The sequence below is a fragment of the Lethenteron reissneri genome, chromosome 57 (genome assembly GCF_015708825.2).
Source record: "Lethenteron reissneri isolate LAM-NWPU_2019-01 chromosome 57, ASM1570882v1, whole genome shotgun sequence".
Classification (NCBI taxonomy): domain Eukaryota; kingdom Metazoa; phylum Chordata; class Hyperoartia; order Petromyzontiformes; family Petromyzontidae; genus Lethenteron; species Lethenteron reissneri.
In genome coordinates this window covers 4,773,922-4,801,708 of record NC_083835.1, presented here as the reverse complement: position 1 = coordinate 4,801,708, position 27,787 = coordinate 4,773,922, and the positions used below count along the sequence as shown (strand labels likewise).

Below are 27,787 nucleotides of genomic sequence, written 5' to 3'. Positions count from 1 at the left end.
AAAAGTCACCATCAGGATCACAATTCAAGATCGATGATTTTTCGATTTAAAGCTTTCGTGACTGTAGGGATTCATATTCTTGGTTCTTTCGGTAAAGTAATATTATAATATTACGTAGAAGGGAAATAATATTATATTATAATACGTAGCAGGGAAAATAATATATTATATTATAATATTATAATATAATATATTATTTCCCTGCTACGTATAATATTATTTCCCTGCTAATAATATTATATTATAATATTATTTCCCTGCTAATAATATTATATTATTATATTATAATATTATTTCCCTGCTACATGACTTTACCGAAAGAACCGAGAATATCGCTTATTTTCTTTTACAATGCGGGGAATGTTAGTGGACGCCACTTGGCTGCCAGATATTTCGTGAACCCATTACATGAAATTACGAATTGTTACACCTTCAGCATTAATATAGGACGAACATCTTGAGTATTTTAGATTTTTTAAAGATATCGTGAGTCTAGATGTACTGGCCTGATCTCTTCCAACTATGTGGGCCCCGTGTGGAAGTGGTGGCTGATTCATTAAAGACAGAACTTTGATTGCAGTGGCTTAAGTTTAACAGCAACCCCCCCATACCCCTTATCCTCTTATAATGTTCAACACAGGTACAGGCATCCCGCGAATTACGAAATTTCGCGTTCGCGCAACTGACGAAACTACGGACACTTTTCGATGAGCGGAATCGAATTTTCCGTGTCGAAGAAATTTCACCGCGGCACGCGCTGCGAGATCACCAAACACGAACCATCCGGGAGGCTGCGTCGTCCGTCCGCGACAGCGTCACGATCTCCCTGCAGTGCAAGAGGAACGCCTCCATATCACCTTGCCAGTCATTTCAACGTGCAGATCTTTCAGCGAGTTCCGTGAAAAAGGTGAATTATTTTGCTTTCAGATGCATTGTTATTCGATCGCTTTAATATGTCCTTAATTATTGTCATTTAAATCCTTTATATTAAATTCGCTTGCTTGCTTGCGCGCTTACGACCGTGCAAATCTTTCGGTCGTTTTTTAACCCACTTCCCGTGATCCAATCGAGCTGACATTTTCCACACAGACTCGTTGTGCGTGACAATTAATTTTCGTGAAAAAAAATTGCAACATTTTACACTTTTTAGGAAAAAAAAAAAATTATATTTAATTACCAATTGCTTAATGCTGCCAGGCAATCATCTGACCCATAGGTGGCAGCCATCTCAAGCCAGAGGACGAGAGGACTCTAGCCGCCACGCATATAAAGGATTTATAGTGAAAAACTTTGTTTTTACGGGTTAATTTTTTTGTGTTGTGATATAGGTAGATGTTTTTTAGGCTTGGAGTAGAGCTGGAATGACTGTCCGAAACACATCCCTTTTTAAAATAAAAAAAATGGGAAAGCCATTTCTGATTGACGCAATTTCGTTTTGCGTTTGTTTTTTGAAGAACGCATCCCTTTCGTAAATAGGGATACCTGGAAAGAGAACAGCAATGTCTAAAAACCCCTAATTTGCTGGGTCCCTCCTGCAATCCACATCTGTCCGTACCAGAATAGTCGTTACCTATTGTAATATTTCAGAGGGCCGATTACGACACTATCTGCTACGTCGCAACTCTTACCTCCACATATATACTCCGTGACCAATTACCTGCCCAACACCACCGTGCAAGTATCTATGCACGGTGCAACTGTCGTTATCCGTAGACAAACACAAATCCGACCTTTTCACGTATCCATTTGTACCTCTATGTACAATGAGTCAAATTTGCGACGACACGCGATGCACCGCATTTCAATGCTTGGGGTATTTCAAATATTGAATCGCAACGTGCCGACGGTCATCGTGTTGGACTTATCTATCGCCCAAAAAGTTGTACGGTACGGGCGATAGCAGCCGAGTATTTCAGATAGCAGACACTTCTGTTGCAGCGCGTACACGTCATGGGTAAACACTGCGCGAGCAAAAGAGATTAGATAATATTGAGGGGGGGGGGGCAACGGTGGGTTCTCCGTTTAAACATTACCTTTGGCTCCCCACCAAAATGAAATTCAGAGAAAGGCTGCCCAGAGACAAAAGGTTATTTAGCCACTGCAAAAATAAACAATCAAAACGCAGCCAAATATGAACATACGAGCGCATTCAGCGTCGCGTCCCGTAATTGTTAAGAACGAACCACGCAGCGCTCAAGAACCTCTTCCGAATCCGCATTTCTAAAAAATGCTTCCGACACCGATGGTGGAATAATCATCAACGGTTGTTACGTTTAGATGAAAACCCGAGGATTGCGAATGATCGAACAGTCACCCAAAGCGTCATCTCCGAGGAGTGCATTACACATCTAGTAAACGCGCCACACTGTGTACAAAAAACATGTACACCAAGCAGAAGCAGCGACGGCAAGAAAGCAAAGGTAGTCTTTGTTATACCTGTTGCAATGAGTCCCTCGTGATAGTTTTTGTTACGAGATGCTATAATAAAAGATAAAGGTGCACCCTGCAATGACTTGCTCGTGCCACTGCTGGCAGAAGGGACTCCACAATGAGACCCCCCTCTCTGGAGGGTATCTTAGTCTACTCTTCCACACCGGCTAAACTTCTTGGAATGGGCCAGAGCACCGGCACCTTTACCCTCCGCCGCGCGAGACTTGCCCGATCGACCTACGTTGGACCCATTTGTGCTGCGGTCGAGACGAGGGGTGGCGCACCGACCGTGAATTCTGCCCACCCTGAACGCCCGTCTACGTACGAAGCGATGGAATGTTCCGGCCCGTGCTATTATACACCTACTGTTGTCATTGATGATTAATTGTAAACGTATCGCGATGACCTGCGGGAAAATTAGCTCGGATTGTGCTCGTGTCCAATGCAGCAAGAACAACAAAAAATGGGAGCCAGGTGTGACATTCCCTCTGGGAACACGTGGTTACGTGAAAATACCATAAACAAAACTGATGCTACATACTCTTCGTTTTTTCGGTAAAGTCACGTAGGTAAAAAAAAAATGTAATAAAATTAATAATAAAAATGACGACGTTTCGGAGGCAACACAAGTCTCCGTCATCAGGTGGGACCGTCACAGCCAGATTTGCTTGATACAGCCTTGTGTTGCCTCCGAAACGTCGTGATTTTAATTATTACATTTTTATTAATTTTAATTTCAATTGTTTTACCTACGTGACTTTACCGAAAAAACTAAGAGTATGAATCCTTGCAGTCACGAAAGCTTCAAATCTAAAACTGTTGCTGCCAAGCGAAGAACATTTTCTCAGCCTTCAAGTTTTTTTTTGTAGTTTTTTTTTTTTGCCAGGTAAGGCCCACTCAGCTATATAGCTCTTTTTTTTTAGAAGCGACCTGGCCACATATGACAGCTTATCACGTGGGATTTTACAGCAGCCAAATACCCCCAGATGCATGTTCCTAAATTTGGAGGGAAAAACCGAAGAACCCGGAGAAAAATCAACGCGACCACAGGGAGACACGCAAACTCCAAATATACAGCAGGCGTCGGGGTAGGGATCGAACCCACGACCTCCTGTATACCAGGCGAGGTAGTTAACATCTCCTAGCCACCGTGGCATCAGGGTCCAGGGATCGAACCCACAACGTCCTGTATACCAGGCGAGGTAGTTAACATCTCCTAGCCACCGTGGCGCCCTATGCCGAGTGATATCAGTCCTGAGGCACCCACCCACAACTTCATGAACCCGCGCTGACCCGCGTGGAGACGCAAGGTCAAACAGCAATGACCGACATGGCATGGGGGATGCCTTCATTCAGCAGTGGCTTGACATGGATATATTATTAGTATTACTATTTATATAGGACAATTTTAGCAATTGACAAATCGGCATCTTTTGGACGTGCCTACTAAAATGTCCGGAATGCCCCTTTGTGTGTACCGATGGATTTAACTTTTACATCTTTGACTTGCCAAATGTTTCCATTCATCAAGTGAAATTTGCCAGCCACTCCTAAAACTATGCATACATCTACTATATAAACACATGTCGATGAGCCGTGTATTTTCATGCCACGCGTATGAAAATACACAAAACGGAGTCTCCAATAAGCTAAACATTGGGTCCGTACGTTATTCGCATTCTCTAAAACTGTGACCTTCATGTTCTATATAGTATATATATGCGAGCCTCTTCATATACACTGCACATATATTACACAATGCAAATACTGCATATATATACAAACTGAACATATATACACACATACGTGCAATTCTATATAGAGCCCTGTATGTAATGCCATACAAGCCTTTATATTAAGAGTGACCCATCATCCAAAGGGTTTGCTTCAGTCCTGGGTTCAATTACAATTGTAATTGTCATTCACCACAATGTCGCCGTGAATTCGCCGAACAGTGTTAGAGTTTTTTTTTCGTAATTTACGATTTTACCCCAGGTCTGTCTGGTCGGCTTGCTCGTGAGCAACACAAAAAAAAAATTCCTTCACGATAATTTTGTTTTCATCGCGAATAATTGTGGCACGAGCGAGGGGGGGGGGGGGTTGGCTCCTTTGCATCGATTCGTAAAAGTAGGGAGGGAGCATTGGAGTTCAAAACGATTATTTCTTGTAAATAAAAATATAACCCAATGCTTCACGTCAATGCTGATGAATTGCACAGCAAACTTCTGAGGGTGGTCGGAACTGCGGCTTAAGATGCGTCCGTTGGAGGGGGGGGGGACATCGGTTTCACGAGCAAAACCCAGGGTTTGCGACGCTTCATAAAGGGGGGGGGGGGGGCGGGGGGAAAAACAGGGTCGTTAAAAAATAGTGGCATTGATTAGGAGAGGTGGGTTTTTTGGCATTATCGGCACTTGGTTTTCGCAACTCTCTCGATGCCTTTTCTCGAGTTTCTTTGACGAATCCACATCGTTCTCTCCGTGTAGTCTTCTGTGTTGCAAATTCTGCAACAAATGCCCCGCTCACGTATCTGCCGCCACTTCAGTGACAAATATTTGTTTTTATTGTGAAGAGCGCCTGGCAACCTCCTGTTTGTAACTTCTGAATGAGCCACACGGCAAAGCGCCAATTGACGAGGAGTTGTCAATGCTCGTCGTACGCACGGAAGGCAGGCGAATGCGGAGAAATTAAATTATCTAATTTCTAGGCACGTAACGATTCACTCAACCGGTCAAAATCAGTCCTTGCGCTCGTCATTCGCGCGCCGAATCGTGAGTGCAACAATTGATAATTTTTTGATGTGTCCAAATGAGCTACATTTTCATGGTAGTTTATGAGAATGCAACCGAGGCGGAACAAATGAGACAAAAATTAATCGATTATTGAATCGAACCGCGGGCCCCCCCCCCCCGACACACGCCCTGAAAAAGCGTTGAATCGTGCAAGAAGCTGGCGTGCGAACCGCTACGCGCCCGTTGTTAAGAGACCGCTGCTCAGCATTTCGAAAGCCGTGTCATGATTACGGAGACACGACAAAAGGCATAATTGACACGTACACAGTTGCTCAGAAACTGATGCTGGCTGATGCAAGCCACCCCGGGAGGGGAGGGGGCATGCTTGTGAAACCGATCGGGACAACCAGAGGGCATTTTCCCGCAAGGACGCAGAGGCTCTGGTGACAACGAAGAGGGCAGCATTGCGTGGGACCGCCCTGGATCACCCTCGCCGGTAGGAACGCGCCGACGGTGAGGTCTAGGAAAGGAGGGTGGATGAGGAATTTCGCACGATGGGATTTCACCTGCGGAACACCTCCGTATTGCGAAAACTTGAGTTGTCCCTGCAACACATGAATGCAGTCGGTCACCATCGGTCAGCAGGAATGTTACGGCTTAGAAATGTTCCGTCGACGACACTTGCGGTACTGAACGCTGGCGTGCACAGGGGTGGAATGATTCGGCGGGCATCTGCAGTTTAACACGTAGGCTTTCGCGACCAATGTTATTCATAATCAACGTTTTTGGGTTTAGATCGCGTTTATTTATAAATGTGTCGTAACCCTCCACCACCCGACACGGCCAATCAGTAAAAATGTGTCACGTTGACAAAGACAAATAGTTCACTGCTTTAGCCCACCGGTGTGTTGAAGCCACAACATTTACAATTTGAGTACGACGTTTCGCTGGTAATTGCAACCAGCATCATCGGGCAATTCGCAATTTGTCACGATTCGATTCAAGAATTTATTCTTTAAACATTATGGTGGATGGTAGCGCCCATCGTGGTTGCAAGAGGTGATTGAGAAGCCATTAAATACAAAATATATCAATCGAAAAATTGATTCTTAACGCATGCCAATCGATCCAAGCACCGAAAGCAATATAATTAGATTATATTGATGTACCATACCACCCCCTTCGGTCGTAATTGAATATTATCGGCATACATTGCATGGTTTTAGTGTCTTCATTACGGTAAGGCATTAGCACAGCCAATCCATGCCAGTGTGATCAGAATTGTGTAAAAACCAACACGAAATGCCAAAAAAATTAAAGGTAAATCTCCATTAAACAACCAGGGGGGGGGGGTTACAAAAACATTATATTTAAATTGGCTAGGGTCAAGCCATGCAAGAGAAATGTACGGCTGATGTTAAACACGCACAGTATTATTTGCGGTTAAAGCTATCCCGTTTTATTCGAGCACTCTGTTGAATACGGGCAATTTCAACAAAATCACACAGAAACAGCACAGGCGACAAACGGCAGCCGCCTATCTCGATCGTCCGGTGCCTATTTACAGGAAATTTCGCACGGCAAAAAGAAAAAACACCCGTCTAAAGTGGCGGAGACAGCAAGGTTATAAATTGGTAATGTGGCACCGCGCGGGAAATGTTTAACCATTCCAGAGAAAACCTTCCACGTTGTTTTACAGACGTCACAGCGAAACTCCTTCACTGAACGAATGAAGCAGCCAGAGCTAAAATTGTTTCATCATGCAGGTCAGAACTCTAAAATTAGTTTGGAAAAAGCACGTGTGCACATAGATTATTTGACACTTTCCACCACGTGTCCCGTCGTCACGAGTTTGTAACTAGCAGGATGTAAGTAGACGGTGGCTGTTATGGAAAACACACACATTTATCTACAGTAAAACCTTGGATTGCCAGTAACTTGGTCTGCGAGTGTTTTGCAAGACGAGAAAATTTTTAAAATAAATATTAATTTGATAAACGAGCGAGGTCTTGCAATACGAGCAGTACGTGTATACGCTTTGTCTGCCGAGCGTCACGTGATCACAACTGATACTATACGAGTGCTTTGGATTACAAACACGTGTCCGGAACGAATTATGCTCGCAATCCAAGGTTTTACTGTACAGTACTCTCGATTATCAAAATCGCGGGTAATACAAAAATATGCATTTTCCACAGATCCCTTTGCCAAAAACCACATTTGCCCGCGCTGAAGACTCGGGCCCACTAAATGGACAGCAGAGCCACACCAATCAACATCAATCAAACTCTGCCACCCACTGTTGTAAAGATATGGCAACTACTGTACTGTTCAGTTTAAGCACGTCACTTGTAATAAACATGTCCATGAATCACTGAGACCTCCTTTTGGCGTCATCTGGTCCAACATCAATGGAGACTAGGCTCTAAGAAAAGCTGTCTCGGGTGTGGACCAATCAACTTCAAGGACAGTGCATATCATTATCATTATCAGAGTTGTTTCTTTTTGTTTGCATTTTGACTGCTTGTGTTGTGGTTATTGCAAACATGATGCCTTGTATAAAGGTGTCAGTTTTTGTACCAGTTGAAAGGGTAAAAACCTATTACTATGTCCATGAATAACAATGTATAACTATTTTCAGATTATTCATTTGGGCTTAAGGGGAAATCCACGAGTTATTATTAATTTACGTCAAAATCTAAGGTGCGCGGTTAATCAGCCGATCGGATAAACCGCACGTGGACAATCGAGTCGACTATATTTAAATAGTCCTTTTTGATCTGGTCTGTGTGTCCCAAATTTTTTGGGCCAACAATTTTTTTCAACTTTGCCTGTTTTTAATAGAAGGGTAAATTCCCTGCTGCTAGTAATGCAAATGTATCCTACTCTTTCTTTCTCACTGGATCATCTTCAAGCAAGTTATTGCCTCCCGCTAAGAATGGACAGGCAGACGGGCAGAGCTAATGTGTAAACGCGACAAAGCATGGTTATAAAGCGTTGACATGAACGACGCAATGCGATAACACAAATCAAAGCGGACGCCACCGTAATACATGACGGGGCGTGCGATGCACACTCAATAAAATGAAGTCATGGGAACAAGCAACGCAAAATCGAGCTCGCACACACACGTCACAGTTGCATTATGGGACATGACATGCCTTAACACGAGATGCAGTGTAAATGTGAAATACAGAAATAAGGATGCAGTTCTCAATTTGGAAATAATTGTAAAAAAAAATAGCAACTCATTGCAATCGTCTTCTTGGTTCTTTCGGTAAAGTCACGTAGAAGGGAAATAATAAAATAATACAAATAAAACATAATAAAATAATTCTCATGACGTTTCGGCTACAACGCAAGCAGCCGTCCTCAGGTGGCTGCTTGCGTTGTGGCCGAAACGTCGTGAGAATTATTTTATGTTTTCTTTTTATTATTTTATTATTTCCCTTCTACGTGACTTTACCGAAAGAACCAAGATGAATCCCTGCAGTCACGAAAGCTTTAAATCGAAATTCATTGCAATCGGTCAAAATCTGAGACCCATGTCTGCTGCACCTCCAAGTTTGTTTCATGAATGAAACCTGCAAAACCACACAATTGAGAGGATGAATTTAAATGAATGCATTCTCCCAAAGAAATTACCCAACTCACAACCATAATTAAAGCCGAGTGTTATTATTTTTTATTTCAAATAATTTTCAGTTGCGGTGAAAGATATGATATGTGACAAATTCCATCCAATCACAGACCTCTCTTAAAACAGGAAGCTATTGTGAAAACACACACGTAAATCACAGTACCCCAACACCAGGAGGCCACACCACTCGGCAACGAGTCGAAATGAGCACCGGCTCGTGAAATGCATTCCTGCAGAGGGAGCTGGTAGGAACGTTGGGTTGCTCGATCAATGGCCAGGGTCAACAGCGGCGTGGTGTATTCCGCAAATATGCCCGACTGTGAGGGCGGGCACAAGCCGGCGTGAGTAGGTTAAACGTTAAGTTTTATAAGGGCACCACGGGGTGACCAGCCCCTCCCCACCCAGCCCCACCCCTCCCTCCCACCCAGCCCCACCCTCCCCAGCCCCACCCCTCCCTCCCACCCAGCCCCACCCTCCCCAGCCCCTCCCCACCCAGCCCCTCCCCACCCAGCCCCTCCCCTCTCCACCCAGCCCCACCCCTCCCATTTTTGGATGCACGACGGGCGGACAAAATAATCCCCTGTGGGCTGGTGTAACCAGGAGGTTCCAACCAGTATCAAACAGCATGTACCGTCATTCATTAGTGCCGCTGCGTTGAGCGCTTGGCATACGAACGTTGCTTTACAATTTAGTTTCGCGCAGTGAAGAAAACACAAAAGCTATCGATGCCAAATATTTGGAGGTGCGAAAAGATAAGTGGTAGCTTTTTATTCGAGATCAAGATCATTGTGGTTGGCCTCATACTTGCCGTGCCCATTAAGGTACAGAAAATATGCACGGCATACTTCCACAAATAAATGAAATTGTGTTTAGTTTTTCATTGCAAGAAGGACTAAATAAAGCGGACCAGAAGTGAGGCTCCAAAACTAGAGTTTGTTGATCTCTGCCCTGAACATTGTCTGTGCAATCTACTGGCTGGAGACCCCCGATCCAATCTTTTGCAAGGAGCACAAATTTCATCTCTCATTGAGAATCCCTCCAAGTTTGAGCAAAAGAAAAAAGCCACAAGATATGAAAAAATCATGCACGTGCATGGATTAAGCGACGCTTTCTAACACGCGTTTTCTCTTCGGAAATATGTATCAGTACAGAAGCTGGTGGTAGCCGTCAGATCGAAATGAGTTCGCTGCATGTTTGCAATTCGTCATTTTTTCCCGTGGTTTGTGTCTCCACGTTTTGGCCAATGCTTTTAACAAATTTCACCAGTTAAATTTCGATTTAAAGCTTTCGTGACTGCAGGGATTCATCTTCTTGGTTCTTTCGGTAAAGTCACGTAGAAGGGAAATAATAAAATAATAATTATTTCCCTTCTACGTGACTTTACCGAAAGAACCAAGAAGATAAATTTCACCAGTGTTCAACAGGGCCTGAGTAGCAGCACAACACAACTTTACGCTGCAGGTAGGTGGATTCTATTTCCGACTTGCAGAGCCTCCCCCCCTGTCAAACGGATGGACGCAATGACAAAGGAAATGCAGGTGATGCTTTGAGAATCTTAGTTGGAAAAGCGTTAAAAAAAACATTCCAAACCAAAGGCAGCGAGGCGATTAACAATAAAATTCTGCACACCTTCCCACGATGCAGAAACGCAGAAACTCCGCTCGGTTGCCGCGATCACGAATTTCGTTGCTTTTAGTTGCTTGGCAATTAAGCCACGATAGGCCAGGCCATGCATCATCTCTACACAACAAAAAGGCTCAGTCCCTTTTACACGCACCTTTACATCATCCGCACCTAGTTTACACAACAAAGGCTCATTCCTAACAGCGTGCTTCAGCCGCACCGAACCTCACAACAATAATATTCAGGGCCTACCTTGACTCCTCCCACCCTCAACTAGTATATATACAAGGACTGTTTTCTTGGAATTTCTCTCACTTGATACAGCAATCGTGCTGTGACGGTTCCACCTGAAGACGGAAGCTTGTGTTGCCTCCGAAACGTCGTGATTTTTATTTTATTTTTTATTTTACTTTTATTAATTTTAATTTTTTACCTACGTGACTTTACCGAAAAAACCTAAGAATATGAATAGGAGAACTTCCCGTTCGCTCGCAGCTGGAGGCCCCACGCGTGAGGCTTAAGGCCCAATCCACTGCAGCAGCCTCATCTGTTGTTGACTAGCTCATGGAAGTCTTCCCAGGCTCTGCGAGAGAGTGCACAGTTACACGGGGGTTTCAGCACCGCTGGCAACAGCAGCAAACAGCTGCAGAAATAATGTTTACGGCTTAGATGATGATAAAAATCCATTAAAAAAATTCAGCTCGAGGTCTTGTGTACACAAACCAAGGCTGCGCGCATTCCGGAATGTCCGACACAAATTTTAAGTTTTGTAAAGGAGGATTTAAAAAAAAATCAAAATCATGGTCGCTGTTACAGCACTGATGATATTACTGTGACATTTCTCACACACACAAACTCAACGCATCGTTCTTTTAAACTGTGTTGGTTAACCTAATGGCCATCATTATGAAAGTACAACATTTTGACCAAAGTCCCACGAGGTTAAAATTAATTATTGCAATGCCAACGCAGTGACATCACTAATGCATGTGATTTTAAAGCTTTTTGTCATTAAAACTTCAAGCTCGTTTCAGGCTGTCCGAGACACACAGCCCAGGTGGTGTGTAACCACAACAGCCATTTGTTTTTTGGGTTGCGTTTCCCTTTAAAGGTTCTACTAAAACTCAAAAATTCCCTTTAACCGGAATACAAAGATTCTATACAATATCATCATAAGCAATCTTCCACTGTGAAGCTTGCATTTGAGTACCATAATTCATTCCCCCGCATTGCAGCGCAGGGATGCCTATTTGAGGCCACCATTCAACACGGTAACAGATGCAGTCGCCGAAGATCAACCCAACGTGTGAAAAGGTGGAGAAATGCAAGCCGTGTGTTCAACACAACGCGAAAAGAAAACAAGCGGGAGTATGACACAATGCGGGGAGCGCCACCTACCCACCACCCCCAACGCGCACGAGGATCCAAAGCCAAACACGACAGACGCGCAACGAGCCCTTTGAAAGCGTTCAAAGCGATAGGCCTAAAATCAAGGACGCACTTGAACGCAAAGTGCAGGCAGGTGAATGCAGTTTGTTGAGAAACGCCGATGATACGGCTTCGCGGCCAATATTGTCTGCACGGTTGATTCCCAGAATCTGCACTTGCAAAATAATGAAACGGCGCAAACCGTCACACTTGTGTCAGCGGTGAGTGCACCTATCACGCACTGCGGGATCTATTCCTGAAGTGACATTCACACACTGCAGGTTGATGACCAAAAGCAGCAAGCCACTTAATCCTTCCAACAAAATAATCTCATTTTGTCCGTCACACATTGAAGAACGTTTCAGCGACTTTCAACCAAGTCCCTGTTACCAGGCAATGCTTGGCACTTAAAAGTGCCCGAGGGTTTAAGACCCACAGTGGCAAAAAAGAAATGCGTAGAACGCAGCCAGCCACATGGGCTAAATAAATATGAAAAATGCACGATTCATTAAAATGGATGAGCTGTGCATGACTTTACACATTTTCAACTAATTGCAGTAACTGCTTTTAAATCGCTTGTTTCATGTTCCAGGTATTGTGGCCATGGTGGCGAGATGTTAACGACCTCGCCTGGTGTACAACAAGTCGTGGGTTGTATCCCGCCCCCTGACGCCTGTATATTTGGAGTTTGCATGTTCTCTCTCCCCGTGGTGGCAGTGGATTTTTCTCCGGGTCATCCGGTTTTTTCCCTCCACACTTAGAAACATCACGCGCTTTTTTAGTATTAGGCTGCTATAAATGGATAAGCCATTTCATTGGGCTATCATTTGTGGTGGCCAGGTCGCTTATAAAAAGTGTGACAAAGCTCTGTGGGGGCCTGACCCTGGTAAAATAAAAAGTTTAGTTTCAGGGTTTGAATATCAGGGCTTGAATGGCAGCACGGCAGGAAAGCATAAGCAATTCCTCAATGTGCCTCTTCCTCATTTCAAGAAAGCTCTCCGGCTGTCTTGCGCGAGTGAGATTTTAATTGAACAGGAGGATGAAACTCGGTGTACAACACACAAGACATCAGAGATGAAACACACATGTCCATCCACCGTCCTCATTACTCACGGACCCTTATCCATCGCATTAAATACTCGTACGTACGTTATTAAGTCCATTTTGCAACGACAAAAATAATCCACATTGAGCAATTAAAACGTCTTTATTCCAATGGTACAACAGCATTTGTATTGAATTACCCTATGCACTGATTTAAGTAAATACATTTGAAAGTCACAAATCCAATTTTACATTTCAATAAGCAAAAAGGATAAATGTTTCAATATCTCTGAATGCTCATGTTTGGGTTCCAGTGTTGGAACACACGCCAAATCACACATTTTAACATATAAAACACTGGGGCAGTGCTGATGCACCAGAGTGCTATGTTTGAATAGTGTTCGCCCGAACAGAGAACGGTAACCAACTGAGGTTTCATGTGAAGTATTGGCAAACAAAGTTGATAAACTGTGTTTCAGTGTACGAATGTGACAGCGCATTAGTAATAATAGTATCGTGATTTGATGAGAAAAAAAAAACAATCACACGATACTTATTTACACAACACGGATAAAAAAAAAAAACAATTTAGCCAACAGTTTCTCTGTAGGGAGCAGCAGTGCTTCATCGTTCCAAATGACTCCAAACATTTTCCAAATGACTCCAACGCTCAGCTTCGCATCTGGGCAGAATAAAAACCAATTTGCAACATAGAGTAATTATTTCAATAAGTTTGGCAGCGAATGCGGCGAGTTTCAAGCAGCGACGAAAGCGAACGCCATGTGCCGCAGAAGACACCACCCCACATGCGACAGAATTAAATTCCGCTAACTGCGTTGCCGCTTGCCAAACCCGCCACACGCCTCCGCTGAGACGCTCAGATTTCATCGCCCTTTTGAAAATGGTCCCCCCCACCCCTCTCCGCTGCGTCGGCAGCTGCCCCGTTTAACCATCGACTGCGACCACGCTGGCTTGCACGGCGCGGCGCTATCCGGGGGACTCACTTTATGCTGTCCGTGTGAGTCTTGTACTCCATGATGGTGTTCGGAGGCAGGTTCAGCACGCGTCTCAGAGTGTCTCGTATTCGCGATGTCGTTCCCTGGTCGCTCGCAGTCTTGTTCCAGATGGAAATAATGTCCTCCTGCGGGGAATATTCCAAGGCGAAAATGCGTTCAGTCAGTGTCCTGCAAAAAGGATCCTTTGACCATATACACTTTTGGCTAAATGTGCAATTTACAAGCTGTACCCAGGGCCTGCCTAACATTGGGAGGCAACAATTGTACTATTTTTACAGAGCCAGTGGATAAGTGTGCTCTCTGTGCGCTGGCACCAGGCTGAGCCCAAGTACATGTGTCTCACGAGCAGCCAGATGTGGCTTTGCCAGGGGTCAGCGACCAAAACGTAATTTTTTTTCTCATTCGGTAAAAACACACAATACTTAAAAAACCGCAATGCATGCGAATACGAGACGGTGGTAATGGAGCGGCAGGTCGCTGACCCCTGGCCATGGTAAACTGGACTTCCATCGTCAGGAGTCGGCAACCAAAATTAAAAGCGTCGTTGATTTCGAATCCCAGGAGCCGCACTGCAGTTTCGTTTCTTAAAGAGCCACCGCATGCGGCTCCGGAGCCGAAGGTTGCCGACTTCCTGGGCTAAACCAATCTCATGCGGTCCCCCAGACTCTTCCCTGGGATGTTCCTGGGCTGACACAGCCGGTTCCCATCGATTGCAGACAAGTGATAAATAAGCGCCTCTTTTAAACACCGCAAAAAAAAATCAGCAGTGTCTGGCCGACTCAATGGGCCTGTGTTGTAAGCGATGATTCGGCAATTCTGAAACGCCGGGTTCAAACACCAGAAAATGTGTCATTTCACGTGCATCCAATTTGCTTCACGCTGTCCAGTCGCGCAAATCAATGTAGAGGAGGAGGGGTGGGTGGACCTGGAATCGTATGGAGACAACAGCACCGCAGATCTCCTCGCCGACCATGAACTGCTCCCCCAGCATGGCCAGAATGAGGTTTTCCCAGCAGCGTGACGCCAGCCCCTTCCGTAACCGCACGATCCACTTGCCCCCGCTCTTGTTCGCATCGTCCTAGTTCAAGTCAAAACAATAACAAATTGAAAAGATAAACATTCCCCGTGCAGGCTTCAACAAACTGTTGGGGCAAGTGCTGTTAGCGAGCACCTATGAAGGCCGGCACGATGCACGAGGGGGTGGGTGGCCAGCCAGCACCACACCCGGCCGCCTTTGTCTTCCCAGTGGCAGATGTTTACACACCGCACCAGGCACTCATTGAGGCCGAGTGGACCTTAGGGAGGTCAAGGACCGGTTTAGATAATTGGTGTTGGCCGTGAGCGAGAATCGAACTCGGGTCGCCGGGTTTGTAGCGCACCCCACTAACCAGTACACGACCACTCCCCAACTACCAAACAAGATTATGCATGCATGTATGTTGAATTTCTTTCGCACCGTACACAGCCAACCGTATTAATCCAAGAAAGTGCGGGGGAAGGACAACAAACTAAACACAAAAAGCAGTTCTAAAGAAATGAGTTTTCAATGTGGATGTAAAAGTGGCTTCCTTATAGGAGCGTTCCAGACGGCCGCAGAAGCACACCCAAATGAATGAGGTCTTTGAGAAAAGCCTCGAGGAATACTTAAGGCTCAATCAAGGAGGGCACTGCTTAAGAGTTTGGCAAATTTCTTAGAAAACATGATTCCATACGAAACACCCAAACGATGGACAACCGGGTCTGTAATCTGCTTGTCGTACTGCCCCCTGCTGGAGTGTTTCAAGTACAGGACTGCCATTCTCAACTACCCTCAAACGCAATCGTCTTTGATTTTAAATATTCTTCCAATCATTTCCATGCGGTCTCTATAAATTGATCACCCTGCACGGTTTATAAACATGCCGTTTAGACTATTTATTGCTGGTATAAATGTACAAATGATAAGCCACTTCATTGAGCCATCATTCGTGATCAGGTCGCTTTTGAAAAATAAGTTAACTCCTCAGTGGGCTTTGCCTGGGAGGATGGGGATGGTTTAGTTGCATGCGTTTGGGCGATTTTGTTTACCTTTCTTGTACTTTTCACTATCGTGTTTTTGTATCGTTTGTTGTTGTGAACGTTCTTACCCCGTGCCCCAACTACTGGACATCTGTAGAAAAAAAATAAAGAGCTGTATCGCTCAATCGGATTCCTGCGGGATCAATATTCTGATTCTGATTCTATTGGTGCTCCGCTGGATGCTGTTGCTGGGGCTCTTTGCTGGTGCCGGGACTTGGTTTATTCGTCCTGGACTGTGTCTGTGCCTCGGTTTTGCTCTCCCCTCTCGTCTCGCGCGATTGCCTGACCGCCCGCACCCACAATCCCATCTACCCGAATGTTATTTTTGTGAGTGTGTGTCTTGAAACGCTATTGCATTTAGATGCTATGTAAATTGTGGTAATTTTGAGTATAACTGTTAATGCAGGCTACTCCAAATGTAGTACAATTCCATTACTTCAAATTGTTGTCATTACAATTGAATTAACACATTTTGAACATATTTGCTGCATGTTGTTTAGATGAGGTATTTGCACTTACACGAGCCATTTCATTTAATTAAACGCATTTTCATTTTTTCTTTTCTCTTCTGATGTATTTTTTATGTATTCTTAAATTTCATTTGCAATCCCACTCAAGGTCTCGCTTGCAAAAGATGCTTGCAACTGAATGGGTTTCCCAACTGGTTAGAACGTAAATTTAACCAGAGATTTTTTTTTTTAAATCACAAAATTCAAGACCCTAATCTCTTTGCTACCCACAATGCCAACCGACAGCCCATGATCAAGCCACCCAGAATGTGCCCGAGCTCGTCAGATCTCGGATCAGAGTTTAGCCTGAACAGCACCTGGAAGGGAGGGGGCAACCACCACGTTACAGCAGGTGTTAAAACTAAACTCTTTTAATTTTACCAGCTAAGTTTCACTGACCTATATTAGCTCTTTTTCAGAATGTCGATCTGGCCACAAATCATAGTCCAACCGACATGGCTTATCATGTGGAAATATATAGCAGCCAAATACTCTTAAACGCATATTTAATAATGTGGAGGGATAAATGGGAGGACCCGGAGAAAAATCCACGCGACCACGGGGAGAACACGCAAACTCCAAATATACAGCAGCAGGCGTCGGGGTCGAACACGAACCCACGACCTCCTGTATACCAGACGAGGTAATTAACATCTCGCCACCACGGCACCCAGGATACCGTGGGTGTTAGTGTGTCGCAGGGCTACACATAGTGGACATCAGCAGTACAGAAACAAATCCTGTTGCTATGCTGTTCTTATGCCCTCCCTGCCTTTGTGAACCACCAATGACTAACACAAATTATTTGTCAAATAGCAACCACGACCCGCACAGTGTGAGGGAGGGGCCGTCAGTCAGCAGCGGGCTGATAAAAACGGCTGTTGCATGTACGTATTCAGTATTAATCGAGGAAACCCTTAAACCTTGACACGTAGACATGTGCATACACGCACAGTTGCAAACACTCTACACTGACCCTCTAAGGGTATGTATATTAAATAGACTCTCGATTATCTGCGTGCGGTTAAATTTTGATTTAAAGCTTTCGTGACTGCAGGGATTCATCTTCTTGATTCTTTCGGTAAAGTCACGTAGAAGGGAAGTAATAAAAATAAAACATAATAAAATAATTCTCACGACGCTTGCGTTGTGGCCGAAACGTCGTGAGAATTATTTAATTATGTTTTATTTTTATAATTTTATTACTTCCCTTCTACGTGACTTTACCGAAAGAACCAAGAAGATATCTGCATGCGGTTTATCCGATTTGCGGATGAACCACTCACCTGAGATTTTTTATATAAGTTAATAACAAATTGATGTTTCCCTTTAGTCCAAATTAATAATCTAAAAACAGTTGTACATTGTTATTCTTGGAAATGTTTATTACAAGTCAGGTGATTCATTAGAACAAACATTTGCTCTGGTTAATCTGAATTCCCAGTGATCGCCTCTACAGTACAGTGGTTGTATATCTTGACAACTGTGGGTGGAGATTGGTTTTGATTGGCATGGCTCTGCTATACACTTAGTGGGCCAAGACTTCTGCGTGGGACGATAACTCATTGAAGCAGAAATCTTTTTAGGATTTTTCAAACACGTTTAAGTGTCTTTTTGTATGGACTTTTGTAATAAAACAAGATCAATACATTGTTTACTACTGCTTTTTGTTCATTAACAGCATTTTCTTAACTTAAAACATAATTTACACCTATATTTGTGGTTTTTGCAATAAAGATTCGCGGAAAATGGATAATTTTGGACTTTTTGACATGTAGGCCTTCGTGACCAATATTATTAACAATAAAGGTTTTTGGGTTAGATCGCATTATTTATAAATTTGTCGCAAACCTCCACCACCCGACACGGCCAATCAGTAAAAAAATGTATGGAGGGCTTCACTAATCTGGCAAATTGCCCGATGATGCTGGATGTAATTACCAGCGAAACGTCGCACTCAAAAAATTGTAAATGTTGTGGATTCACTCTTCCAACACACAGGCGGTGGGCTAAAGTAGTGAACTATTTGTCATTTGTCAACGTGACACTTTTTTTACTGATTGGCCGTGTCGGGTGATGGAGGGTTGCGACACATTTCTAAATAACGCGATCTCACCCAAAAACCTTCATTATGAATATTTTTGGACTATCCGCAATATTGAAATATCCGCGGCCGTTTTCCCCGTCATTAGCGTGGATAATCGAGAGACTACCGTACATGCTGACACCACACCTGGTGGCATTTTGCAAGCACACATAGCAAGGTAAAAAATTAAGGTTCCCTCACACACCTCCCACATTGGCTTGATGCCCTCTTTGAACAGATGGAAATCGCTGTGCCCTGTCAGGTCACTGGGACGCACGATGTGGCTGTAAAACCTCCAGAACATCTCCACCTGCGCATACGCACGCAGACACAAACACAAACGGCACGGACATAACAAACGCTGTCTCGCCGTTGTCACACCGATGCATTGAGCAGCATTAATGCAGACGTAATGACACAGCCCTCAATTGGGAATGATGTGAACTCTTGCAGTGGGCAGTGTTACGACACCCTGTATCAAAGAAAATTGCCAAAGACGCATTTAAATCAGATCTCATTATCCTCATTACACCCCAACTGTGATTTTTTTTTACATTCTCAGCACAGAAATATATAATGAAAAAAATACACACATTTTAAAACACAATGTGTTGTTTCGTGTAGTCTTTGGTGACCAGGCTAATTCGATCAACTCCCTACACTTGAGAACCGGGGAGGTGAGAGTTCAGTACTCCGACCTCTGTACCACACAGGCACCACCGTTCACCGAATCTTAAGTAGTCATGATTGGATGCCAGACACACGGCCAATAAACTATGCTTTAGACTGCTGTGATTTATTCACAAGGGCAGTAAAGCACCCTACAGGGCTTAAGGACAATGACTTCGTTAAGCAGAAGTCGAAAACTCACAATCCACAAAACATGCTTCACCATGTTTGTGCTCTCTCTATGCATCTCTGTGATATCTGTCTGCTTATATGTCTGTCTATACGTTTCTGGTTCCGTGTTTTATCTCTCTCTCAAATGTTAACATTCTCAGGAAGAACGTAATCAACCAGATAGGGTGTTGACTGTTATGTCATCCGACTCTCTGTTGTATTACATTACATTTCTAAGTATACTAGATTTGTGTTTCTATTTAATTTATACCTGATGATGATTGCTTGTGTTGCAATCGAAACGTCGTATGCTAGTATTTAATTTATTATTTTATCTTTATACGTGACTTTACCGAAAGAACCAAAAAATAATTCCCCATGAAGCTTTCCACGGATATCATATAAAATCCTGAAGTTCACCGGCAATGTCAGACCAGGCAGACGTCCCTAACCGAGCTGGTGGCGAGAGCTAGTAGTCATCCTCGCCGATACTCGATACGTGAAATCACTGACGAATCTGCGCCTGCTACTGTCAATGAGACTTGGGACAAACCCATATGCAGAGATTACCGTGTCTCAATGAAACAGAACGCGGCTGTCAAAAGCGAACCGACTGACGGATGCTATACCGACGCTACACTCTGCCGGTACACCGGGTGCGGGGCGTAGGTGCAAAGAAACGTGCGCGGGCTCACGGAAGCAAAGGTGCCGATGTGCTTGATGTTCTGCTCGTAGTTCTGGGTGGAGGCCTGCCGACCGGGGGTCCGCCGAGAAAACCACAGCGAGTAGTTGTACTGCAGCGGGTGCTCCCCGGGCCCCGGCACCGTGACCTGCGGCAGTCGGGCACACGCGAACTGGTCCCATGAGGACACGCAACGTCACATCAACACAGCCAAGCGGCGTACGTCTGTACCACGGCGACCCGCATTAACACGAGTGAATCGCCTATCTACACCCCTAGTTGATTCACTCTTCCTATAATCCACAGGGTGCAAAGTACAGGCTCGCGCGGGACCAGAAACGGCCCGTTTGTCGAGGCTCCAACTCGAACGCGATCGCCAGCGACACGCGAAGGCCGAGCTTGCAACTCGGCGGCGGGATGTTGATCAACGAAGAGGCAACCTTGCTTCCTTGTGTTCACAAACGCGACAATGCTCTTGCAATTGCCATGTCAGATTCGTGGGCACAACGGCGTGTTTACGAATGCGACATCAATCTCGTCATGTGCTGCCATTTAGCTACTAACACCTTTGTTTGGATGTTTATTATCCCAATCCACAAACCAAGTGACTGCGCTGATAATTAATGCAGGTAACTATAAAGACCCTGCAAGGGAGCGCTATAGGAGTGCTTGACCCACAAGCAGAAGGCTCTAAGTTCAAATCCAGGCCGGTATAGTCTCAGCATATGATTCCTCCATAGTCAAAAAAACGAGTACCATTTTGTTGGATATGAATTGTGGCTGTCTTACGAAGAGATTGGTCCTAGCCACAAGAATTAGGAATTTATACCACTCGTTCAGGACTGCCAATATATTGCAATTACTCCCGCGACATTTATTAAATATTTTGAAATGAATAAACATGTATTATCCTTTATCTTTATAAAGAATAATGATTAATGCCAACTAACCCATTACCCAAAATTTCTCTGTCAACTTGACCAATATTGAAAAATGTTTAAGCAGCTCATGGTCAGTCATTTATGTTGTCATTGCATAGCCACATCTTGATTCTGGCCATTTCACTCATTCACAATCATGGCAACAATGTATACAGGTAGCACCATAATCCACATTCTGATGGCAGGGGCCACTTTCTGCATATACCAACGATGGCTAACTTCCGATAAAGTTGTGCTCATTTTACAAAAACAATGTAAAAAATATGCAGAGGCACACTTGTATTTTTATAATCATATTAAGAGCAGCAATCAAATAGGCCCAAAAACTGATGCCTTTACACTCAAGTGGCCCTTGGGTCAGACTTTATTTGATTTTAAGGTGGCATAAATGGTGAGCTTAAGTTGTATTTACACACAATTGTATACGTGCATATAATATTTCTCACAATGGTTTGCTGGGCTATAACATTCTTGGAAGGTAAGAAATGACAAATCAATTCATAGTGAATGTTGTGCTCACAATACGTGCATTCAATCAATGTGTGTTAGAATCGATGCTTCGCAATCTGTATATAAACGCATGTAAAATTTCTTCACGTGACCCTTCCAGCCACTACAAAATTATTAAAACGTAGTAATTTATGTTTTAATTGAATCACAAAAATGTATTGAATCATGAGGGGAGAAACTTGCGAAACCCTTACTCTTAAACCAACATTATGTTTTATTGAACGTTGACTTTAAAAAGTCATTAACAACTTTTCCCCCACAACTGAGGAGTGGCACACAGCACTGGCAATCATTCTGAACGTCAAAAAAACATTTCAAGCCGACTGGCAGCAGCAGTGACTACGAGTTGACAAACTTGTCCGAGACACCATTGGTACCTCATTTGCCAGTAAAAAATATAATTGGGTTTTTACCATTTTATCTGGCAACAAAACTGACATCTTTTTTTTTGTCCGAGAAAATTTGTAATGGTCGTGTACATGGTATAGGTAGAGAGATCATCACAACTATCACCATCTGGCACCACACGTGTTGTTCCTTTTCATGTTCCTGCCACACCTGGCATCCAAAGTCCAAGGACCACAATTTACAGGATCAACAAGACCACCTGGATTTTTGTCATTCTCTTAATCGCAGATCAATGGGTGCCGTTCCATTGTTGGTCTCGATAACCTGCTCTGCTCGTACCCGTACATGCGTCCCACCCATCACACACAACCTCCTCTTGATCATTACAATCTACACTCCTTTCCCATAATGTTCTATCATACCATCTAAGTTGTGTACCATATCTTCCATCAGTCCCACCCATTACTGCTCCGTCTTACCTCGAGAACATTTCCTTGCCAAATTATATTCCTAAATTCTTGTTTTTCTTTCTCTGCCCTGGCATAAAATACCTCAATTCCTCTACATGTACCTATGTTGAAGTGCCAATTGTTTGTTATCTTGCTCAAGTGTAGCTACTCCTACACCAACAAAGACATTACTCGTGCCTCAAAAACAGATGTCCCTTTAAAACACGCTGCCTTACCTCTCCACTGTTTTAAAGCGATACAATCCTGCTAAATCATTAAGAGTCCATTCCCAGGACTGCATTATGGTCCAGTCCCAAAACAGCTGTTCAAAAGTCAAAAAAAATGCAACAACATTGAATTTTCACAATACTTACAAGCCACGGTACCACCTCCATCCTGAAGCAGCACTCGTGAGCTAAATTTAGGAGGTGAATTAACCCCACACCACTTCTGTTTTAGAGCCATCGTTGAACAGGTTTTACCATCCCTGGTAAAGAATAACAACACGTCCACACGTCAAGTAGAAGAACACGTACTTTGTGCCGTGATGCATTTGGCGATTTTTCCTTTTCACTGTTTTTCTGTGTGCTATTTTCTTCATTGTTATCATGGTCTCCGCTATCATCATCTTTAAGCCTGAAAAACACAATACACACGGACAATCAATATCTATCGCAGTGATATTTGATAGTTTAAGCAGGGTTGTTACTATCTTATCGAATTTTCAAACATCAAAATCCCGTTCGAAATGAGTAATGATCGAACCCTTATCACGCAAAATGTTCAAACCGCACAGCATGAAAGAATGTTGATGCCTCACGTGACAACCCATTCCATAAAAAATTGACCCGTAAAAACAAAGTTTTTCACTATAAATCCTTTATATGCGTGGCGGCTAGAGTCCTCTCGTCCTCTAGCTTGAGATGGATGCCACCTATGGGTCAGATGATTGCCTGCTACCATTAAGCAATTGGTAATTAAATCTTTTTTTTTCTTCCTAAAAAGTGTAAAAATTTTGAAAAAAAATTTCACGAAAATTAATTGTCACGCACAAGGAGTCTGTGTGCAAAATGTCAGCTCGATTGGATCACGGGAAGTGGGTTAAAAAACGACCGAAAGATGTGCACGGTCGTAAGCGCGCAAGCAAGCAAGCAAGTGAACTTAATATAAAGGATTTTAAAAAATACGACACTTTTGCCAGTCCACTGCTGAATGAAGATCTCACCATGCCGGGTAGCACGGCAGGGGCAGTTTATCAATGACGACTTTTATCAAAGGGAACATTCGTAATATTCGACTCCTGAGAGCTGATGGGTTGAGCCAATCACAGAATGCAATTTGAACTGGCGAACATCTGACTGCAAGTCAAGCAGCGCTCCAAGCAACGCAACGCACACCAATCCAATAATAGAATTGGGAAATGAACTTCGAGTAAAAATAGCAACCACAGGAGGAAGGATAATTCAAATAGCCGGCAATTATAATACACTTGGAATAAACATTATCTTTGCCGAGGGTTCATACTCTTAGGTTTTTTCGGTAAAGTCACGTAGGTAAAAAATAAATAATAAAAATAATAGAAATAATAGAAAAATATTTCAAATTTTATTTCTATTATTATTTTTATTTATAATTTTATTTCTATTTTTTTTATTTTACCTACGTGACCTTACCGAAAAAAACCTAACAGTATGAATCCTTGCAGTCACACGAAAGCTTCAAATCTAGAATTTGCCGAGGGTGTTTGAAAACCTTCTGCAGAGTAAATTCTAAAACAGCTCACCGAGAAAAATGACAATTTAGACGCATGGCCTGACACGGCGGTTCAGGATCCTACAAAAGATGTTTTTGAAATTGGCCAAATATTGACTTACAAACTGTGCATGTTGCAGTGTTCACGTGCTCACAGACCTTTTGTCAACGCACTGTTTGGATGAGGGCCTCCTCAAGTCAATGCGAGTCGTGGCAGGTTATTTAACCATGGCTTCCCCACGGTGGTCAGTGCAGGTTGGTGGGAGCATAGAATCACAGTACAACAATGTACATCTTGAATCATTGCCTAACTTGATGCAGCAAATCTGGCTGTGACGGTCCCACCTGATGACGGAGACTTGTGTTGCCTCCGAAACGTCGTGATTTTTATTTTATTTTACTTTCATTAATTGTAATGTTTTACCTACGTGACTTTACCGAAAAAAACCTAAGAATATGAATCCTTGCAGTCACGAAAGCTTCAAATCTAGGATTAACAAATCACCAAGGATGCAAACGATCTATCTCCCCAAGATCTCAGACGCTGGGATGGACGGAGCATGACAAGTGCTTAAGATAGACCGACCACCATGCGCACAGAACAGGTGTAATAATAGGCGGTGTGGGTATTTAAACCTAGCCACCCACCCACACCTCCCTTCAACAACACTTACTGACCAGCATGAAGTATGGCCAAATATGGTCCAATGCCCCCTGGGTGTTGGGTGGGACCCTCATACGATAGTGGATTATGAAAAAAACTGGATGTTCACGTGGTTTGCAATTGCACTACTGTACTCACATCTGTACTTAAACCTGTGAACATAAACTGCACTTTAGGTGTCTGTATGTATATACTGTATGTTTAAATTATTTCGCGTCGTACGTAGCCAAACGTGTTAATCGGAGGTACGGGAAGAGGGGTGGGTGGTGAAGGACAACCAACCAAACACAAGAGTAACCTTCTTCTTGGTTCTTTCGGTAAAGTCACGTAGAAGGGAAATAATAAAATAATAAAAGTAACACACAATCAAACAGTACATTTATTTTATTATGTTTTATTTTTTTTATTTTTTTTCCCTTCTACGTGACTTTACCGAAAGAACCAAGAAGATGAATCCCTGCAGTCACGAAAGCTTTAAATCGAAATTTAAGAGTAACCTTGTATTTCTCGGGTTAAACAAGTTGTACATGCCGGAAACATCGCAGCCGGTTTTATATATTTACGGATTTCATGGCCACGTTGTGTAGCACTTCGTAAATCGATTATTGGGTGACGGGGAGATGATTATTTAACCATACTTCACCACCCTAGTAGGTGAGTTTTGGTGAATTAAGTGGGGTGGTAGGTGGTTAAAAATCGCGCGGTTACAATAATGAATTGTGCCAACTACAATGAACCCGTGCCATGGGGTAAGTGGTGAGTGAGTGGTGAGTAATTGATGAGGGAGTGGTGAGTGAGTGGTGAGTGGGTGAGTGAGTGGTGAGTGAGTGGGTGAGTGAGTGAGTGAGTGGGTGAGTAATTGGTGAGTGAGTGGTGAGTGAGTGGTGAGTGAGTGGTGAGTGGGTGAGTGAGTGGTGAGTAATTGATGAGGGAGTGGTGAGTGAGTGGTGAGTAATTGGTGAGTGAGTGGTGAGTGAGTGGTGAGTAGTTGGTGAGTGAGTGGTGAGTGGGTGAGTGAGTGGTAATTGGTGAGTGAGTGGTGAGTGGGTGAGTGAATGGTGAGTAATTGGTGAGTAATTGGTGAGTGAGTGGTGAGTAATTGATGAGTGAGTGGGTGAGTGAGTGGTGAGTAGTTGATGAGTGAGTGGTGAGTGGGTGAGTGAGTGGTGAGTAATTGGTGAGTGAGTGGTGAGTGAGTGGTGAGTAATTGGTGAGTGAGTGGTGAGTGAGTGGTGAGTAATTGGTGAGTGAGTGGTGAGTAATTGATGAGTGAGTGGGTGAGTGAGTGGTGAGTAGTTGATGAGTGAGTGGTGAGTGGGTGAGTGAGTGGTGAGTAATTGGTGAGTGAGTGGTGAGTGAGTGGTGAGTAATTGGTGAGTGGTGAGTAATTGGTGAGTGAGTGGTGAGTAATTGGTGAGTGAGTGGTGAGTGAGTGGTGAGTAATTGGTGAGTGAGTGGTGAGTGAGTGGTGAGTAGTTGGTGAGTGAGTGGTGAGTAATTGATGAGTGAGTGGGTGAGTGAGTGGGTGAGTGGTGAGTAATTGGTGAGCGAGTGGTGAGTAGTTGGTGAGTGAGTGGTGAGTGGGTGAGTGGTGAGTAATTGGTGAGTGAGTGGTGAGTAGTTGGTGAGTGAGTGGTGAGTGGGTGAGTGGTGAGTAATTGGTGAGTGGTGAGTGAGTGGTGAGTAATTGGTGAGTGAGTGGTGAGTAATTGATGAGTGAGTGGTGAGTAATTGGTGAGTGGTGAGTGAGTGGTGAGTGAGTGGGTGAGTAATTGGTGAGTGAGTGGTGAGTGAGTGGTGAGTAATTGGTGAGTGAGTGGTGCCAACTACAATGAACCCGTGCCATGGGATAAGTAGATCATACAAAAGGTATTAATCCAGGCTCAAGGTTGCTGAGCTTACGAGATCAAGAGACGCATTCCGAATCTATTGGTCATAGACGGTCACTGTACACTAATAGACATGATTCAATTACGCAACGTGGAAGTCATACAGTAGAATGTTAGTCGGTCAAAACACACGGTAATCACAAGGCACGTGGAGCTAGGACACTGTGTAACTATACACATTAGATACATGATCATTTGATTGGACTCGTTGGATAGAATGATAAATGTTAGACGGGCTTTGGAGCACATGTCCACCAATGTACTCACTCACACGGGCAAAGTTAGCCTCTCCCTGGAGCAATGTAATTCCAAAGCTATCGTTGGCGTAAGAAGGCCTTTACGAGAAATGGGAAGTTTAATTCCTGACGTTTTAACAACTTTAAAGGTTCAAATAATTAAACGCCTAACATTAAACCGCATCGAAGCCACGACTAGGCCGAGCGCCTTTGACGCCGCCGCGACTATCAACTCACGCGTCAAACTTGTTGTTCATGTCTTCTACACAGCAACAAATGGTATTAGTACAAATGTACAAACATACAAAAATAAATACGCGATACACTTCGTTGTTATCTTAATTCTATGTGTAAAACGTTCCTTATTATATAAAACTAGCCGCGGCCTCGGCCCGCAAAGCCTCAAAACAACTCCGCGTTTCTCTTGTCAAACTCTCAACTGCGCATGCGCGGAGCCCCCACCTCCAACGTCCCCCCTCCCCTCATCCCCCATTTTACCCGCCTCACCCCCTGAGCCCCTCCCCTTTATGCTCCGCCCCTCCATCCCCCTCCCCTCCATCCCCCTCCCCTCCATCCCCCTCCCCTCCATCCCCTTCCCCTCCATCCCCCTCCCCTCCACCCCCTCCCCTCCACCCCCCTCCCCTCCAACCCCCTCCCCTCCACCCCCTCCCCTCCACCCCCTCCCCTCCACCCCCCTCCCCTCCACCCCCCTCCCCTCCATCCCCTCCCCTCCAACCCCCTCCCCTCCATCCCCCTCCCCTCCACCCCCTCCCCTCCATCCCCCTCCCCTCCAACCCCCTCCCCTCCATCCCCCTCCCCTCCATCCCCCTCCCCTCCATCCCCCTCCCCTCCATCCCCCTCCCCTCCATCCCCCTCCCCTCCAACCCCCTCCCCTCCTCCCCCTCCCCTCCAC

The 27,787-nt window shown here is 44.2% G+C and overlaps 1 protein-coding gene across 4 annotated transcripts; it reads right to left on the bottom strand.

Moving 5' to 3' along the window:
* Positions 1-202: 202 nt before the first annotated feature.
* EIF4E2 (eukaryotic translation initiation factor 4E family member 2) lies at positions 203-27,301 on the bottom strand. 4 transcript variants are annotated; one of them, XM_061575149.1, is made up of 8 exons: positions 27,112-27,301; positions 22,870-22,969; positions 20,099-20,233; positions 18,769-18,873; positions 14,836-14,988; positions 13,899-14,035; positions 5,726-5,764; positions 203-826 (listed from the first exon to the last, which is right to left on the bottom strand). In XM_061575149.1, exons 1-8 carry the CDS (start codon positions 27,129-27,131, stop codon positions 766-768), a joined length of 750 nt encoding a protein of 249 aa, XP_061431133.1. In that variant the 5' UTR covers positions 27,132-27,301; the 3' UTR covers positions 203-765. The 4 variants fall into 4 exon arrangements, with proteins under 4 accessions (XP_061431133.1, XP_061431132.1, XP_061431134.1 ...); XM_061575148.1 differs by having other exon boundaries at positions 204-826; positions 20,099-20,257; XM_061575150.1 differs by lacking the exons at positions 203-826; positions 5,726-5,764 and adding an exon at positions 13,039-13,576 and having other exon boundaries at positions 20,099-20,257.
* Positions 27,302-27,787: the final 486 nt, after the last annotated feature.

Bases quoted from the DNA above. Each gene is read 5' to 3' on its own strand.
- EIF4E2 (XM_061575148.1), bottom strand. From the start codon at position 27,131: ATGAACAACAAGTTTGACGC. The intron at 20,258-22,869 runs GTACGTGTTCTT...TCATGGGACCAG, and splicing joins CAAATGCATCACGGCACAAA to TTCGCGTGTGCCCGACTGCC. The intron at 14,036-14,835 runs GTCCACCCACCC...TATTCCCCGCAG, and splicing joins TTGTCTCCATACGATTCCAG to GAGGACATTATTTCCATCTG.